The sequence below is a fragment of the Vanacampus margaritifer genome, chromosome 1 (assembly GCF_051991255.1).
Source record: "Vanacampus margaritifer isolate UIUO_Vmar chromosome 1, RoL_Vmar_1.0, whole genome shotgun sequence".
Classification (NCBI taxonomy): Eukaryota; Metazoa; Chordata; class Actinopteri; order Syngnathiformes; family Syngnathidae; genus Vanacampus; species Vanacampus margaritifer.
In genome coordinates, this window is record NC_135432.1 from 34,199,707 (window position 1) to 34,219,563 (window position 19,857).

At 41.1% G+C, this 19,857-nt stretch overlaps 1 protein-coding gene across 1 annotated transcript; it reads right to left on the minus strand.

Annotated features, from left to right (window-relative positions):
* Window positions 1–2,827: 2,827 nt before the first annotated feature.
* On the minus strand, window positions 2,828–16,609 carry LOC144038287 (uncharacterized). Its single transcript, XM_077550650.1, has 9 exons — window positions 16,399–16,609; window positions 15,830–15,911; window positions 15,622–15,750; window positions 12,546–12,606; window positions 8,190–8,252; window positions 7,390–7,435; window positions 4,869–5,032; window positions 4,725–4,795; window positions 2,828–4,654 (listed from the first exon to the last, which is right to left on the minus strand). The coding sequence occupies exons 1-9, from the start codon at window positions 16,554–16,556 to the stop codon at window positions 3,644–3,646; spliced, it is 1,785 nt and encodes a 594-aa protein (XP_077406776.1). The 5' UTR covers window positions 16,557–16,609; the 3' UTR covers window positions 2,828–3,643.
* Between the last annotated feature and the right edge of the window lie 3,248 nt (window positions 16,610–19,857).

The following is a 19,857-nucleotide window of genomic DNA, read 5'->3' on the forward strand; positions in this document are numbered from 1 at the left end:
CGAACAAGGAACAACTTTTCAGGACTGTATCACCCTTTGTTACGCGACGATAAGACATACAGATATCGCATGACTTTGCAGCTGAATGGGACAAAAAGCCAGCTATGTCCCTTAGGTTGTGTTGTATTTCTGCCTCTTTTGAATCAAACCAGGAATGAGATTTGTCTCTGCTGAAGTCATTTCCGTCAGGTAGTGACAGCGGAATATAGAGTATACTTGAACAGCAGAATAATGAAATGCAGAGAGGGCCGGCGAAGAGGCCATACAAGCCACACGGGCACCATGTGTTTGTGAGAGCTACTGTAGCACATCATGTTTATGCATGCATCCGCGCGTGTGTGTGTTTGATTTAAACAGGCACCAGCGTCAACTCCCTGTGCAGCTTCCAGCTTTCATGTGACAGGACCCCACTCAAATAGGTCACTGGAGCACCATAATTAGCTCAAATGTTCAAGATGGTCAATTATTGATGACTGGGGACAAGACATTTTATGGACTGGTCCCTCTCGCTGTGTGGTTATTTATGTATTTGTCCATTTATTTCTGTCGGTTTCCTTTTAAATGACAGCTGCTGCCTGGGCTTCCCATGACAAACACGATCCCACAATATTATAATTTTTTAATCAGGTTGTCAAAGAAATCTGACAAAATTTTTAATAACAATCAGAAGCTAAGCATTTATTTTATTTATGTATTTTTTAAATAAATGGCTGTTATAAGTAGAAAATTAAAACTATACACGTCTAAACAATGTGCGCACCATTCAAGGACATTCAATTTAAAAAAAAAAAAATGAAAAGAAAAAAAAGAGGAGATTTTAAACCAGCGTCTCACTTTATTGACAGTCCATAAACACGGTATCAAGAGATTCAAGTTAAAATGGGCTTTCGGTGCTTTTTAATTGTTCATACTTTTTCTATAATTTGAATATGATTGCTGTTCTACGCTGATGAAACGACACTTCTCAGAATGTGTTAATTAGATGGATCACATCCAAATGCTTCTAGTCGCGGGCGAGGATCGCAATGTGTGCAGAGAGGCACCTTGGATTCATGGCATCAGAAACAGCCAGCCTGCCTTTCAAGGTTATTCAACGTAGACCCCCCACCCCCCTCTCCTCAATTCTCCAAAAATAAATTCCTCTGAAAGTGAGAAAATGAGTTTTACTGGACACAAGCCGCCCGGTAGCGGGAAATCAGAGCCAAAAACAACACTGCTCTCTAGTGGATACAGCGCGACATGGCTTGTGGTTCGAGAATTGTACAATGGAGGACAGGTCACACTGTAGCCTATATGGTCCTCAATTTACGACGACGATATTGTTGTTGATAATGTTACGAACGGTATTTCTAGAAGAGGTTGTCACGACTCACGCGACACAAGGTCGCTCAGTTACTAGACAAGAATATTTGCACAAAAAAACACTAAAATATCTTATAATGTATTCAGGTTGAAAAGTAGCTATTTAGAAATCATTTTGTTAGTTAATTTCTTCACCCAGGTCAAAATTCGAAAAGTGGAGGAGCGTCAGGTCTTGAATATGCCCAAGCTCCGTGATGTCATCATGAAGAACAGGGAAGAGGATTCAAGTGGCAACCTGTGAAGCTCTGGTGAACTCCATGTCCAAGAGTTAATGCAGTGCTGCAAAAGTGATGGTGACCACACAAAATATTGATAGTTTAGGTATTTTCACTTAGGGGTGTACTCACTTTTGTTGCCAGGGGTTTAGTTATTAATGGTTCTATTTTGAGGGAAAGCTGTAAACTGACTAGTGACTACCTTTCATTGTGTCAGTGTCTTTTCTTCATTGTTGTCCCATGAAAAGATAGAATTGGATATCTATAGAAACGTGAGGGGTGTGTTCACTTTTGTGAAATACTTTAAATACAGCAATTGTGATTGTCTTCATTTGAGTCAAGTATTTCCATTGCGCTGTAATCAAACCTTGGATTAAGTTGTTTACAGGTGGCCTTCTCTTCTTTCTCTGTAGTTTGTATATCTCTTTAGCAGGAAGTGGGCGTCAAATTCGCCTGGTGCTTGCTCGCTGAAAATACACCACCTCAGCCACCCACCAGTGTGCCACAAAAGTCCAGATAGATCACATCTTTGTACAAAAAAAAGTCCCACCATTATCTCCCAAGCCACACTTGATATTAGACATATAAGTGTATATATATAAAGCTGTAGGTGTTTTTTTCCCCCTCTGTATTTTAAGTTTTCCACCTACAAATCAGCTCAGGTTGCTGAACTGGACCAGCGCTAAAGTCATCAACTGTACATCACATTCCCTAAAAAAACAAAACAAAAAAAGCCTGAATCAAATACTATTAATTTCATTTCAGGAGTATAATTGAATGATTTATTTTACTACGGATGTTGCTCATTTTAGCAGAGGTGGCCAGTATCATCAGTGTTAATGGCCTAATTCACGTTTTGCCATAAATTTGAGTCATTGGCACTGACAACCAGATTTTTCAACATTTCCTGATTTCTTGATGTTCATCAACCTGTCAATGGTGCGGGGGAAATTGTTGGAAAGTGTACAGGCAGCTGGTGAGAAAAAAAGGTTGCTTTATCTTCCATGTGCAAGCAAGCAGGGGCTTAAATTCAATGGGGAGTAAATCCAACGTTATGAGGCCAGGATTAAACCATCTGCATGATTTGGCATTTGCTCTCACATTCACTTTTGCCGGGGCCAAAAACGAGGGGCTTAAAATATACACAGTGAGGCATGCATTTAGAATGTGAATTGAAGCGCTTATGTTCGGTGTAAGCACAACACCGTTCACCTCATTTCAAGTATCAAAGGCGCAGTGAACAAAATGAGTCACTTTAACACCTTTATTTGGGTTCCCAATACACAGATTGAAGAGAATTGTCTGCTTTAGATTTGAAGAGACATCAAAGGCATTGACCAGCAACTGCAAATGTGAACTGCAGTCCTATTTACACCATCTTGTAACAGACATTGTATTTTCGGACAATTACATGCATCACAACCCATGGAGGTTGGTGCGACTCGCAGTACAATCAAAAGGCCTCTTGCAATTTCAGTCGAAGACCAGAAATGCACTTTTCACAGATGTCACATCGTCTTCAAGTGCGGATCTAAAAATGGGTCTGCCTGTGGAGCTCATGTGCTGCTTTTGGGCGATTGCAAGGGACAAAGTAACTAAAACAACAACGAAAAACAGCAGACTGTGCCCCAGGGAGGTACCAAGGTTCTGGTGTCTTCATATCGGATGAGGCGATGAGTCTCCACGCAAGCAGGTAGTAAAACCCAAAGATTTGTTCTTATATTAAAAAAGTTCATGACCTGAGATTTTTAGTGGAACATTGGAATAAAACATAAATTAACTGTGTAAACTGCTGTGATGGCTGCAAGCACTCGCTATGCGGCTTCCCTTTGCTTTAAAACTTCACACATGCACATTAAAATGAAATGAAAAGAAAATTTAAAATTGAACACGTCTTTGTTGCATACTGCTTGATGCATAATGCTGTTCCATCGGACAGCTTCACAAAAATCATCAGCAGTGTGGGCGATGAGAAATCCATATAACTTAAGACAAATAAAATCTCTTCTTTTTTCTTTCAAAGTCTATTCAATGTGGTAAAAGTGTAGTGTGGACAACACTGGAGGTTATAAGTTCATTCCTTGGGCACTTAGTAAAGAGTCCAGCATGTCGAAAGTGTCTTTGTAGTCAGTGTGCTGGCCGTTAGCCGTCAGCAAGCCGTTGGTACCGTCGTGTCCGTGGTGCTCCATCACCCTGTGGCCGCTCTCCGAGTAGTGGGCGGAGCTGATGGCCGCCTTGGAGCTCCTGCCGCTCTTGGTCGAGTGGTGGTGGTGCTGATGGTGGCCTCCATCGGGGTGAGGCCTCTTTCGGGAGGAGCCTGAGCCACCGTCACCGCCGTGGCTACCGAGAGGTCGCTGCGACGCCGAGGCGGCGTCCAGCCGGCAATTGGCGCTGAGGGAATACGGGTGGGAGTGGCTGTGTTTAGAGTGGCGGTGACTGGCGTGCTCCTTGTGCTTGTCTTTTCCCTGATCGGAGCCGCCGTGGCGCTCCGACGAAACTTTGATCCTCATCTTGAGCTCCTCGCTGGTGGCCGAGCCGTTCTCGGCAAAAGAAGCGGGTGCCCGAGTCTTTTTGGAGCTGGATTTCTCGCGCTTGCCGTCGCCCGACTGGCCGCCCGGCAGCGTCTGACCGCGCTTCTTGTGATGGTGCGAGGAGGTGGCGGGAGGCGGCGTGTACACGTCTGTGCCGGCCTCCTCTTTGATGCCGTTCTGCAGAGCCTGCTCCGCCGCCTGTTTCTCTCGGTACTTTTCCAGAGTTAAGACTTTCTGCGGCCGCAAAAAAGGTGCGGCGTTTGCAGCGAGCTGCTGGCCTTTACTAGCAGAGCTGCCGGCAGTTTTGTGTTCGTGTTTCAACATGGTGAAATCCGAATGGGGGGGTTGCGAGAAAGGGTCACTGAGTGGCTGGTAGGAGGCATATGAGCCCGTCATGGCGCCGAGGGACATCTCTGCAGAGTCCAACGCTGAGGTGGAAGGGAAGAAGGAGCCGGCGACACCGGAGAGGCTGTCTAACGATGCCCCCTGGAACGCACTGTCGACAGCGGAACCTTCCGTCTTTGGCTTCTTAGCAGCTTGAATGGCCTGAAAGCAAACAACAATTCAACATGACGTGTGGAGCAAAAGATCCGGCGAAGGCGCCATGTCCGCATACCCTCCAGTTACGTATCCTCTTCAGCCTGCTGGGCGTCTTCTCCAGGATCTGAAGAAACTCGTGCGTGAGCTCTGCAAACACAGAGAGTGGCATGAGGGGCCGACTCCAGGACACGCCAGTCCCAGGACGGAGCGGCCCCCTCACCGTCCAGCAGCTGCAGCGTCACCGTGCGGTCCACGTACTCCCACCAGTGCTTGCCGTCGGTCGACACGGGGATCTCCCAGTTGGACCACTTGCAGGCAAGGTGGATGCAGACGCAGGCGACCACGGTGGGCCGATACTGCAGGCAGAATGTGGTGAGGTGCAAACTGTCAGGAAAGACGACAACAGCGGGACAAAGACAAACAGGTCAGCTGAGCGCTTTTAAAGGCGCACACGTCCAGTCAAAGTTTCCACCAAGCAGAACACTTCAGTTTGACAAAGTCAGTACAGGCTTGCATCTACGCCAATCAACCAAAAGATTTACGTCTAGCTCCACGCTATACAAACATTCCAAACACATTTAATATCTTGACAATAGCGTGGAGGTGCAGGTTGAAAGTATTTACAATTTTTAATAATAGGGCGGTTAAAAAAAAAAGTAAGTACTGAAGTGAACTAAACTGTACTGTTTGATGGAAAATGGCTTTATTTGGAATACTATGGTAATACTTCTAAAACACATACACAAGCCCTCATCTAAAACACTAACATATTTTGCTAAATGTCAATCAGTACCTTTGTGCTTTTAAATTCTGAATTTAAAAAAGTGGGTGGAGCTCAACCAGCTTATTCATTAAATGTCTAGATCACTACAGGGTCAAATGGAATGTAAGGCTGAGAAACAACAGAAATGAAGCTTTCTATGGGAACCCCTACACCCACAATCCCAAACTCCACTGCAAACGTCCTGTCAGCAAAGCATTGGGAACCTTCAAACTGGGAAACAGACCCAACGACTCCCTGGGAAGTCAAATTGGGCCTCATTCACTAATAAAAGTGTAGAAATTAAGTGTAGGTATACGCAAAATCCCTGTCGGATTCATGACACGTCCGCACCGGCCAGTTTTGTTCTCACCATTAAGCGTGCTAGTGAATCAGAATGCAATCTGCATAAACCACGGTCCGAATTCCCTATAAGGACAAATTTTTGACGCTTCAAAATGAGATTGGCGAGGATTGGCCCAACAACTTAAAGTGAGAAATTCTACAACGGAGGGTAATGGATTTGATTGTGTCAGAGGTGGCGGCAAGAAAAACAACACTAATGGAAAGTGTGTGTGAAAAACGTGCCTGGGCCTCGATCACAGAGGCGGTCAATGCAGTCAGTGCCACTTGAGGTTCACACTGCGGCTCAGGTGACGAAAAAAAGATTTGATATGGTGGATGCAAAGAAAAAGATATTGGACCAGAAAGCGGGAAAAAATCGAAACCAGTAGGACTGAGGACAAGGACCACCTGTTGTCATAGATAACTTAGCTGTAATAGGTAACTCAGCAGGCATATGTGAAGAGAAACAAGGGTCAACATTAACAACATGTAACAGGCACTTACTAAAGGGTGACACATACTCCTTAATTAAATATAAATAAATTAACGCATTAAAAAATGAATAATTGTAATCCTCGTAAGCGTTCCAAACAATGCACAACATTTGTCAGTGCACGAGTTCCTGGTACACTGCTACCAGTTAGCAGCTATCACTATGACTGATGGGAGGCAAATTTCTGTTAAAACAAAAAGAAAAACAAAAATACTACTTTATGGAAGCCTTGCTAAAAGCGTGGTTTTGTGCAAATCGTGCAAAAAAGAATTTGCATCTTGCCTGTGTGCACGACCCTCAGTTAGTGGGGGGCGCATTTCATTTGTGTGAATGTCATCATAAGCAAAATAAGGACGCCTGCACATTGTGCTGAATACTCCTGCAAACAATGCTATACAAAGACAAAGAGTCAGGGAATCACCTTTCATATTTGTCATCGGGGTCTATTGTGCAGATAAACACAAGCATGGATCTTATCCTATCATGCATGAGGAACAGTGGAACCATCACAATTAATTTGAGACAGTCCAGTGCCATGTGTATGAGCACAAGCCAAGCAAGAGTTTGGTTTTGTACAAAGAAGGATTGACATATGACCTCATAGTGACTAGACAACATTTGATCCTTGAGTGATTTGCTACATGGCCTAAAATGAAAACTAAGTCTAACAGGGCCGACTTCCTGCAACATCCATTTTGTGCGTGCACCATGAAACCAGTTTTGTCATCTTGGAGCTGCTTAAAAGAACCAAAGTGAGGACATGAATGACCTTCCGAGACATTCATATCCCCTACTGGAAGTCACATTCAGTTTGCAGTATAGTTTGGTGGGTACAAAAAAAAAGACTACGTGCCTCAAAAAGGAGGCTATAGTACTTGTGAAAACTCTACTCAGGCTACCATCTGAGTGTTTTTGACCTGTGCACTGTGTACCAAACAACGGTGAGAGGTAAAGGACACCACTACGTTCCACGCTGTGCATTCAACCCCTCTGTGCCAAAGCCCTTGTACAATACAGCAGCCTGGCCGGTTCTGCATGCCCAGGGTCCAGTTGCACACAGGGTGATGGACACAGGAAGGCGTCCTGCAGGACATGAAGCTATAGTGTGTCATTAAAGTGCAATAATGGGAACAGGATAATAACCTGTTGGTAGCCATGAAATAGGAAGTCTGTGCCAAATCCTTGCTTGCTGCAAAAGGAAGGAGAAAGTTGGTTTTAGAAGCCAGTTAATGGGTTGCTACAATACAGTCAAGCTCTTTGGGGTGTCACGGTTTCACTTTCATTGCCTCTGCTGCGACTGCTCTGCTCGTGTGCTTCATTTAGTTGAGTGTGAACGCTGTCACCCAAATGCAAACAAGTGGGCCCGAACCGCATAAATGGAGGTCTTGGTCCACTTGTCAGCAAACTCGAGTACCGTAACGTTCACTTGAGCTCAAAAGTGAACCCAACACAAAGGACAGGAGCCCGCCAGCCAGTCACTTTTAACAGGAAAAAAAATGTGAGCCCCGTGCTTACAATTTAAACATTTTTCAGGAACCTTTCATATCATTTAGCCTATTAAATACAAAATTAATTCAAAACAACAGATTGTATTTTCATTTGGAAAACTTCAATCAGGTCTTGCATTGATGAGTACATTTATGAGAAGATCAAACAAACCAGACCAAATGTGCCCATCAAACTGTTTTACTTTGGTGCAGGCCAGAGCGTCGGACTACCACTGTTCGTAAGCCTGAAAATATTGATCCAATGCAGCTGTGAGTGTCTTCCTACCAAAAGGTGTGCAAAAGGCGCTTTGAATCTAGAGAACCTGTGACACCCCTGATATGTTTTAACTCACAATTCATGCAATTGTAGAAGACAAACGTGGTTCCCAAATTGCACCTGCGCTAAGAAAAATATCACCTTTACAACACTCAATCGTTCGTTAAAAATATTTTTACCTCGTACTAGCTGGGAGCACCTCACAACATCAGTGTGTGGATGATCTATTGTTATTTCAAAACCTGAAAACGACAGTGAAGGGAGAGACATCAAAACATGAAAGTTGGATTTGTTGCAGAGAAAACACACACACAACATCCACATTGAATTTTAAGCGAGCTACACAAAGCCGCCAGCCGTGCACTGCTAACTGCCAAGCCATTGAAATACAGTATGTAGTGTTCCCTCACTTTTCGCGGGTGATACTTTCCACGCCCTTCCACCATAGGTGAATTTCCGCAAAGTAGAGGTCATAAAAATAAATACATACATACATAAACTTTTGTGAGCGAGTTATACATCTACTGAGCTATAATTAACCCATCACACAGTTCCCAACCTTCTAAACACATATGTGACACAGATCGGATTTTTTTGCCCAAATGCAACCTGTATCTGAGTTTTTTTTATGTCAGTCTGAACGGCTCAATTCAAATTTTTTCATATCCCACCTGGGTCACTTTCATATGTGGTCCTAGATTGAATACGTATCCAAATTTTTGCAATGTGACCGCAGTCTGAACGGCCAGCTCGCATATATCCGACCTCGACATCATCAACAGTATGTACAATATGCGCGCCCCTCTGGTGGGGGGCGTTAAAGCTACTGAACATAGAATATTCCATTTTGAATCGCTACTGCCAGCTGCTGACGAAAAATGAAACTGCACATAACGTTCTTCACATACACACTACGCACATTACGTCACAGCCGCAGACAAACAAAAAGCTTATTGTAGTTATTTTTTGGGGAAAAGTTCCATATTGCATCTCTAAGCTTGATTTATGCTTGACGCGAATTCCCCACGGCTCGGGAGACGTACGTGAATCAGCAAAGTTGATTTGAGTAACAGTTGTGACTTTATATTTGACTTTAATTTAAACCCACTTGAAACATGAAGTATAAAGATGACACGTGGTGGTGATATTAGGAACTTAGACACGCAGATGGGTCATTTATGTAGTAGACCATACGCATTAAGATCTGCAATGTGAACGTAGTCTTAGTAAACTTAATAATAAGAATAGCTGTATTGTACCGTATTTCTAGTTGTGTTAACAGCCTTAAGGTTTTTGGCTTAAAACAATAAGCTTAAAAATACTTATTTAGCATTAAAAAAGGTTTAATAATTGTTTGGAGGGATAATTACAAATTTTATTCATGTTTAAAGGAAAAGTATTATTGCTAAAAGCACTTCAGGTTTCCGATGGCATATTTCCGGTTTCAGCCAATGTACTTCTGGACTGTTTCTCAATAACAAGAAGACAGAGTACGTTCTTGTGAGGGAATGAGTCAGGTCTTGGTAAGCCCGGTCTCAAGAATGTACTTGACATGCACGTGTATCTCGCTGGCGTATTTCGGCAATTCATCACAGTTTAATCATGTGACTAGCTTTCAATGAATTTGTACTACTAAGTTGATGTTTCAAAATGTTTGTACAACATACATTGGTTAAAAACCTTACTTACGTCCTTGTGATTTGGTGAGACGCCATCAGTGGCGCCCCAAGTACTCTTCCAACCGGAAGTATGCATAAGCAAAGACCACACAGAATTTCCGGATGTCGTTCTTTTTGCTATCTTAAACCAAGGATCCATCGGTTGGCGCTTGGTGAAGGCTTGGCTGACAAAATATCCCAAGATGCATTTCGTACTTCAAGAACAAATGGTAGCGGAGGAGCATCACATTTGTTGTTCTTCTTTCATTTCCGGCAGACTAGGCACGGCCTGTGCATTGCTGCCCCTCACCAGCATCAAGTTTCTAAGTACAGTATTCCTCCCCTTTTATGAGCGTAAATAATAAATATTTAACGTGTTAAGTACAACTTTATTAAATCTAGTCCTTTTTTACACAACTTAGTTTAACAACTGCAATTTACAATATTATATATAAATATGTTAATATATATTAAATATGATTTACGATATATTCATTTTTTTTTTTTATAGATGTACCACAATTTCAGGAGAATCAGATAAAAAACCTGCAACTCACATCGGTGTCTTTCCAGAACTCCCCCCCCCCCCCATTTGATCCTAAATTGGATAGATCCCATGCATAATTTCAAATAATACTTCTTTAATATATTACTCATAATTATATAAAATCTAGTCACGTGCTACACAGTTACGGTAATGCGTCAGAACCAGGAAGCATACAATCCGGGTATTCCGTCCGTTTGCTCGACCCTAATGGCTTTTTGCGTACTTGCAATTGGAGCAATACTGTACTACTTGGGCCGCAACTGATGACGTTTCAAAAAATCACAAGGACATAAGTATGGACAAGAATGCATATTAAGAAACGGTCCTGGTTTGCGTTTGCAAAGAAAAAGATGTCCGCCTTCACCGAGCACTATGGAAATGCTATCCATGGGCATCCACGTTGAATTACCAGGCAAAAATGCCATGATATGAGACACAAATCCCACGAGATGTCTCACGAGATTGCTAACTATACTGGCTATTACAAAAGGGGCATTTTTTTTTTTGCGAGTTTTATGAAAAAATACATAGAGAGTTTATGAGTGAAAAATGGGCCATCAGGGCTGGAGTTTCCCTTTAACCATATTTATAATTTCAGATAAACCTGAGTATAAAATAGCGAAGCTTGTGGTACAGATGTACTCGAGTTGTGTCCATCTTGCCATTCAAGAGAATGAGTGATCTGCATCATCAATAGACAGTTGTGCTTGAAAGTTACAGTCCTGCTCACCATTATTGGCACGCATGAAGGTAAAGTATAATAGTGGTATATCTTCTGAAAAAAAAATGTTAACTAAAACATTTTATTTTTATGGAGAACTTATTTTAACGGAAAGACCAAATGATTAAAAAACAATTTAAAACAATAAACAATGGGCATTAAAAATAGAAATCCTTAAACGTCCTCTGTCACTGGTATTGGCACCCTTTCCTGTAAATCAGTATAGAAACACATTGTGACTCACCTTTGGTAAATCACAAATGAGAATTCCCGGTTCTAAATTGTCTGTTCTCAATTGACATGAATTAACCAATGAATGATGACTTTGATGTGTTAAAAAGCCACCTGTTATCCCCTTTTCTTTTGTAACAATCATCAAAACCAAGGATATCAGAAATGATCCAAAGATTTTGGTAGCCCTGTTTCAGCAGCGCGTAATGTTGTTAAGAGGTTTGACGAGCACTGTCAAGAACCCCCATGGATGGGGGGCGGGGGGCAAGAGAAATTGATGACAGAAGTCTTCAGCGGTTGGTGCGAATGGTGGAAAAAACACCACGTTAAACATCCATAGACCTGAAAGCCAACCTGGAACGGCCTGGGATCATGGTTTCAAGAAGCACCATACGCCACACACTGAGCCAAAAATAGGGCTTCATGGGCGAAGACCATTCTTGAGACAGACATAAAAAAGAATGGCTAACCTTTGCCAAGGAGTACCTGGACAAACCACAATTCTTTTGGGAAAATCTTCTGTAGACTGATGAAACAAAAATAGAGCTTTTCGGCAATGCACGCCAACAGTTTTATTACAGACAGTGCAATGAAGTTTCCAAGGAAAAGAACACCCTCCTTCCATCACAAATTTTTATTTTATATTTTTTTAACTTTTAAGTTTTCAGAGAAATCTCTACTATGCCCAGTGCAGTCAAAGCATTAATACTGTAGCGTTTGTGGAATGATTAAGCCAAGCAGTGAACTAACAACAACTCTTTAATGCCACAGTTACTGTCGGCCGTAACTGAGCAACAACACAACACGCTAATGTGTGTAGCTTATAGAGCTGTCAAACTATTACATTTTTTAATCAGATTAATCACATCTTAGAATTTTGATTAATCACGATTACTTGCTTAACAAAAAAAGGCTTTTTTTTTTTTTAAATCAACATTTCCCCCCGCCAAATTTGAAGAGCACCGGGTTATGTGTTAATTATTTTGACATTTAATGTTATGAGGATGTCGTCAACATTTTTTGATCCACTGCACATGCTCAACCTGCTCTTTTTCTAATCAGTTAATTACTTGCATAATTTAAAATGGAAAAAAAATGACCCCAGTATTTTGGTACGAACAAATATTCTAAATATGATACGCAAACATTTATTAAATGCTTTACTTTAATGCATGTAATTATGTTTATTGCTCAAACACAACCTGTGCTACCTTAAACGTAGCCATCCGCTGTCATGCTAAAGGATCATCTATGGACAAAATTAAAAGTGCAATTAATTTGCGTTAATTCATGATTAATGCGATATTTTTTTGTGATTAATTTATCAGTTAACGCAAATGTGAATGCGTGAAAAGCAGTGATGGCGCTTTGAGCTTACCCAGGGTTTGCAGGACGATGGTTTCCAGTCCTCCGAGCTCTTGTGACAGCTGATGGAATGCCTGGAAAACAATAAGGCATCAGACCACACATCATAAATTCCCCTCAACTATCAACTGTCTATATGTTGTGGGAAATTGCGGATATTGATTCTCTGATGGGAATGACGGTAATCACAGACACACACAGAAGATAAAACTCCTCAACAGTGCAAAACTATTACAGAGAACATGTTTCAAAATAGATTTAGCCCCGCCACATGCTTTAATAACTTATTAAAACACTTTTTAAAGTATCCCTCAGCGCCTGGGAGAAAATAGATAATATTACTTTGAGGAAATGAAAGACTCGCTGGCACAGTTCTGCATTCTTTATGCTCTGTGAGAACGACGACTATTAGTAGAAATAAGTTGGGGATCTTCTCTGCCTTTTCATCTATTTTACTGCAGGTCTTCTAGTAGACCCCAGTACTGGTCAACTTGTTACTAGGACTACGTGAAGGCACAACTTGATATTCAGTTTACAGATGAGTTGTCCGACCTCAAGATTTTCAGATGAAAAAATATGGATATATTCTTCTTAAATAAAAACATTATTTAAAAAAAAAAAAAGTGCAAGAAATCATTCATCATTCTCCACTCTGTGGAAAGGGTTTCAGACTGCAGGCACATTCTGTAAAAACTTTATTGTACATCATGATTTGCCTTTTTGTGCAAAACTAAACATAAAGCAACAAATAATACTACTCCAGGAACAGTGATTTTATTATTTTTGCCATGGCTTGTACATACGTACCCACACTTGCTGCTTACAAACTCTTCTAAAGTTATGCCATGTGTTTATTTTACCATTTACAATGCCTGCCATGGCATACCTATTTATAACGCTTAATGCTGATGTGTGTGTGCATAAATGAGAGAGAGACAGAGAAAGAGAGCGAGCAAGCTTGTATTTTCCAGTGATGACAGCGCATGATTTAGCTAAGAGGTGGATTGGTGCATACTTGTTGACATACTAATACATAAGGATGCCACCGTATTTACGATATCACAATATCGCAGTATTAAAAGTGCCTTGATATTGTCATGGTCTTGTCTCACAGCTCTCACTATAAAAGTAATGAGCCTTTGTGCCAAAATATACTTCTGGGTCAATTATACATAGGCGTGTCGCTTATCTGGGCTGACAGCGCCCTCGCCACTTTCCTTCTTCTAGTATACTTGTGATTGGTTTCGTATCCCATGTGTCCACATTACAAGAAATACACTACTGATTGGTAGATTGGCACATGTAATCAAAATGCTGTGTTTGAATGAGGAAATACTCTAATGTAATTATAATGTAATGTAATTTTTGTAGCCATGGGGGTGGGGGTGGTGGGCTAATAAAACGCTGGGGAAAGCCAGACTTGGTCATGTGAATTGCAGGACACATTTGATCTTCGACATTTTGGACACACCTTGCGGCCCCGAATGTCTCCTGGGGGTCGCGTGCTTTGCAATCGTTAGCGCCAGCCTTTGTAGCCCTGACGCACCCCCGTCGGGCCAGTAACGACTGCTGATGCACCTCCACTTAGCACAGCCCCTGTCCCGGCTCGCAGCGGAATGGAATTGTCGCACCATGACATAAATGCCAACAAAATGTCACTCCCCTCAATCTTTCTATAATGTTTCACGATTTGTGTACTGGAGTGAAAAGACAAAAGGCTGAAAATCACATCCACACAAGAGCTGGGATGGCACAAAAATGCCTGTCTTTCCATCAAGCTGCAACGTTTCAATTTCAGTTGTACGACACATATTTGTCCATACAGGAACCACAAAAACAAGACAACATCTTCCCTTGCATTACAGGGTGATTGGTTGACAAAAAAGAGGAGCTATGTAAAACACACCCATCTATTTGCAAGTTTGCTCATCAAGTGACAACCTATACAACGGCCAGGCACGATGATTACGTTTTCAGGCAACGAACAGTACGACAATTATGTTCATTTCCCAAACGACTGCTACAACAACATTAATGTTCATTGTTACAAAGACAGAAATTAGCTAAAGCCGTGCCCACCCAATGGGCAGCGGGTGGGCAACGTTCATGTGATGATAGTTGTAGTGGGCCTGTTGTTACTAGTGGACATGTGTTTTGGAACACTTTGGAGTATTTTAATTTCAAAAGTGACAACAGCACAACAGTGACTTGTAAAATCAGTCAATTGAACATTTAGTGCATGTGTTTGTTTTTTTTCAAACAAACTTTAGCGATTGCTTCCTCAAATGTAAGGCAAGGCGCTACGATAATCGAGACATTACTTCACATATTTTGGTCACTGACTGATAATATTTTCTACTAAATTGGCACTGCCTCACCACTGATGACTTATTTTGCTTAATTCTTACTACACAAATGCAATAGTAATCAGAATCATAATAAAATAATGTTTGGGCAGTGTCCTACATTAAGCCTTTTTGCGTGGTGGCCACCGGCACTGGCTCTGTATAGTAATGATATTAAAAAACGCAAGAAAGTGCTAATTCAATCGTATTTATTTATGAAATTTGGCATTTCGGCACAGTCCAGGTTGCTTAACACTGTCGTGCAGTGGCCCTAGGCCATCTCATATGTAGAACCCTAAACGTGTGCATCTTGCTGTTCCACAAGAAGTGCGACAGTTTGTAGCCATAATTCCCCATCTTGCACACATACCACTCAGTTTTGACACAGAGCTGGGGAGTAACTGTAGCTGTATTTTCTAAAATACCAATACATGGTATCATGATGACAAGGTGGAGTGGATCTTTTCCAGTAGCAGTGCAACCCTAGCATACAAGACGATAAAAAAAATAAAATAAAATAATAATAATAATCCAGTGTGCCAAAGGTCACCTGCAATGTAGAAGAGGGTCACTGAATATGAAAACTGAGATGGAATTTAGTTTTTTTTTTTAATGGTAATCTCAGCAGATATGTTTTTCAATCACAGTTTGATTCTAAGCAAGATAACACCTTTAACCTTTTCCTCAAGAAGACAAAACCAACCAAGCGCACCACGCTACGTGCAAACCAGATGTCATACTCACATTGCTTTTAGTGTCCAGGGCAGGCTCTTGGGGGTTTATACAGGCATGAGCTATTTTAATGACATGCTCCAGTTTCCGGGGCTGCTCCTCAACTTTAGCTGCCAGGAACAATGTTGTTTGGGAGACAATCTATGACGACAAATGTCAGTCTGTTAATGTCATTATTGTACCGCATCATATGTTAACAAAATCAGTATTCCGTACTTACATTTCTGTGGAACTTGGTGAAAGAATGAATCATATAAAATCTGTGCATGTACACTATTGCGGTGTTTATGATAAGTTGAGAGCTGGGCGCACAGTCAAGGGGGACAAAACGTGATGACGATACGAAACCGGTTTACAAAGAAACACATTACTTTCTGTACATTGATTTCAGTGGTTGGCAGGTGCAGACGTAAAAAAATACACACGCCTTCCAATCCAAATATTGCAAACATGAAGTTTTCGCTTCACTCCACGGGAAGATTTAACTGCTAGTGATCAGATACTGCGTCGGTTACCTCATTGTGTACGCTAACAATGAAAGGCCCAAAACAAAAGCTAAGCTAACGTTAAGGCCCGGACGTCACCGGCAAGTTGCGTGTAGGTTCGGTGAGAGACCACTTTGTGTATTTAACTTGCCCGTTTGCCAAAGGTTAAATGAAAATGTAGATTGAGTCCTTTATATGTATATCGCAAGTACGAATAATATATACAACGCTAACACTTTTATGAGCTAATGCTAACATAGCGAGCCCGTTATCAGTTGAGCCAGCCTGTGGCTCAAAAGGATACACGTTGAGCCTCTGGCCGATGTCTTGGATTAGGTTGGCGGCTTGTTGTCGGTAAGAAAGTTCCCTGTCAGCCTCGATCCCGCAGCGTCGAGACGGCGTGTTTTCAAGCTGTTCCCGGGTGAAGAGCCATTTCGTTGAGGGTCCCCGGTGCACCGCCATTACGCTCCCACAGCCAAGCCCGACCGGGTAGCATCGGGAGGGAGCGAGGCGACTAGAGCGCCGGAAGAACGTCAACAAAGGCCCGAGTGGCTTGCAAACCGGTTAGCCGGCAAAAGCTCAGCGCCCCCTGGCGGCTGGTAGTGCAAACGGATATTTTAAATTGGAAGGAAAAGGACTCTTCTCGATGTTTGACTTTTTCTTCTCCACTCGTTTGTGTACTATGTATTAACCCTCATGCCTTATTCAATTTTACTACTTCAGCTTGTTCGTGGCCATTTTTTGTTCCTGTGTTGACATTGTTTACTGTTTTTTAGATTAGTTTTTGGTGTTTGCTACTTACCTGAAAATAGTGCATAATGTGTTTAACTAACATCCGTTCTTTTCATTGATATAAAAGACGTTTAAAAAAAAAATCCGGTTAGTTTGGACGAGGCGTATTTTACAGCTCAGTGCATTATCATGTATAGTACAGTACTACATTTTTGTACCGTCCCGATATTGCAAGTATCGTCTTTCAGCAGCCAGCAGAGGGAGCTTCCACTTCCTAAATTAAAATGGAATTCTTCTCCATGGTTAACAGAGCCATTTGCGTCCATTGACACGAAATTGCACCCTTGTCCAAAAATAGGAAGACCGTGGCTAGTTCACAGGTAAGTTGTCACATTGCCATTTTCTTCTCCACCAGAGGGCGCAACGAAAAAGTGGAATACTAGTTGTCTTCGTATAAATGGTCAGGGCTTGTGTAAGAGAATAGCACATTATGAGCTGACATGAGTGCCAGTTATCTGTTTTGCACAACCCAAAGTAATTTTTTTCAACTTAATATATTTTGAAATAGGCGTCATAAATAAACAAATTCTAGTAGCAAATCATGTGAACTTGTTAGAGGAGAGATTCAGACATCTTGTCATTCCTCAGTCACTGCTCTATTTTAAGCTAACTTAAAACTAGACCAATAATTAGCCACCATGGTAGTTTAGGGCAACTTGTCTCAGTCATTCTGGGGTTTGTTGTCACATATGCAAAGACTGGGCAGATGAAAAATGCACCTCTGGCAACTCAGTTTACCTATGTCAGAATTGTTCTTCAGATGATGAAATTAGTTTCAGAGTTTTAGTCTTCAGAGGAAATTAGTTTGCCAGGTTTTGTTTCGTTGTTTAAAATTGTTTTTCCAGTTGTTGGAACTACAATATGCCCACTCGTTAGGACTGGTTTAAATTTCATGGTGAACCATCCATCTATGAACCAAAATGCTTTATTTATTTATTAAATTGAATTTAATCTCAAATTTCCAGTTGAGGGGAAGAAAAACAGTAGGGATGTGAATTGCCTAGTACCTGGCTAGTACTTCGATTCGTATCACAATTCATAGGTCACGATTCGATTCGATACCGATTAAACCTGATGCGAATCTATAAATTGATTATTGGGATTTTTTTTTTACTCAAATTTGGAAAATACTAATCAGTAAACTTGTACATGTACACTGTAAGATTTGTATTAGAATTTATTTATTTATCTGAAAATTCAAGCTTATAACTGAGCCACTGCATGTAACAAATCAGGTTGCAGTCTGTTTCATGTTTGAACAGCACTGAAATACAATATTAAGGCTTAATGTTCCATTAATATAACATTCTTCCATGCTTAATGCATCAATCCTAACCAGCCCGTAAGACATTTTATTGAATATTCCCATAAAAAAATTGATGTTTAAAAATCGATTCGGCCGCATATCGAATTGATTCGAGAATTGCGTGTTGTAATATCGTGATATATTGCCAAATCTATTTTTTCTAATACCCCTACAAAACAGGCATTTGAGGCTGAGAGCTATGACCTACATGCCAGCAGTTCATAAGGACTTTATAATCTATTTCATAATGTTTTGTGTTAAAGTTTGCTCTATATGGTAAATTTTCAAGATCAATGATAATCAATGATAAACAATTTCCCTCGTTATAAAAACAATTAACAAACAACAAAAACAGGAGAAAAAGGACATTTTTGTCCTTGTTTTATTATTTGCAAAGTCCAGTGTGACATCTTACCCCATATGGTGTGGCGACTTATCTATTGGTGGGGCAACATGTCACATGTTCACTCCCTCTACTGTATTTGATGGCTTATAACTCTGCACTGATACAAAGTATGAAAATGACATGAATACAAAAAATATACCTAAGAATTTGGTCTTTCATCTGATATACATTTAATTTATATATGATGTATTGATTTCAAGAAATATATAAAAGTATAAAAAGTGATACAACTAGCCCCGGTCTCTCTAAGTTATGGCATCTGGTAGAAAACACACACACACACACACACACACACACACACACACACACACAGGTTTGTTTTACTATCTTTGTGGAGCCATCTCATTGACATAATGCATTTCCTAGCCCCTTCCCCTAACCCCAACCATCAAAAATGATTGCCTACCGCCATTCCTTACCATAACTTCAACCATAACCCAATTCAAACCTAAACTCTCAAACCAAGTCTTGACCCTCAAAAAGAAGTCTAAAATTGTGGGGCCCAGCAAAATGGCCCCACATGGTCGGGTGGGCACCACAACTCTGTGAAATCCCAGAATGTTGGCCCCACTTTGTAACAAAAACAAGACCCCCCTCCCACACACACACATGCACATGATATGATTCCATCCAGTGAGTAAATGATACAGAATTTTACAATAAATAAATAAATGACTAAATGTCATGGTTTTCAATTAACCAGAAGTGGTCACGATATAGCCAAATATATAATTTGGTGTAAATATTTTGATATGCTGTATTTAAAGAGCTGAAGTTACAAAATCTGACAAAAAAATGGGTAGCCTCATTACCTTTCTATAACCGCAAAATAATTAATTAATATATTAATAATTGGTCATTTGTTTAGAAGTTTGCAGTATTATTCTTATTTATGGATTGTTTTAACACTCACTGATTATTTTAAAATGAATTATTGAAATGCAATTAAATTTAGTCCCCTTCAATTATCTTTGTGCTTTTCCTCTCACTGAATCATTGAAAACTGTAAACTGTCGCTAGACTTACAATGAAAACTGTCTTTGGATGAGTCTGACCTGCAAGGGTGCAGCGGTTAGATTTGTACTGTTATTTCATTTGGTTTGAATGGTTTTGACATTTTTGGGCGTGTGACAAAGTGGGGACGTGACGTTGGGCTTCGCACCCCCACGAGGTCATGTCACTATGGCAACTGGTGAGCGGCCGCCGGGTGGCTCACGCGGACTTGGTCAGCCCGTGTCATTAGTGGCCATGTGATGTTT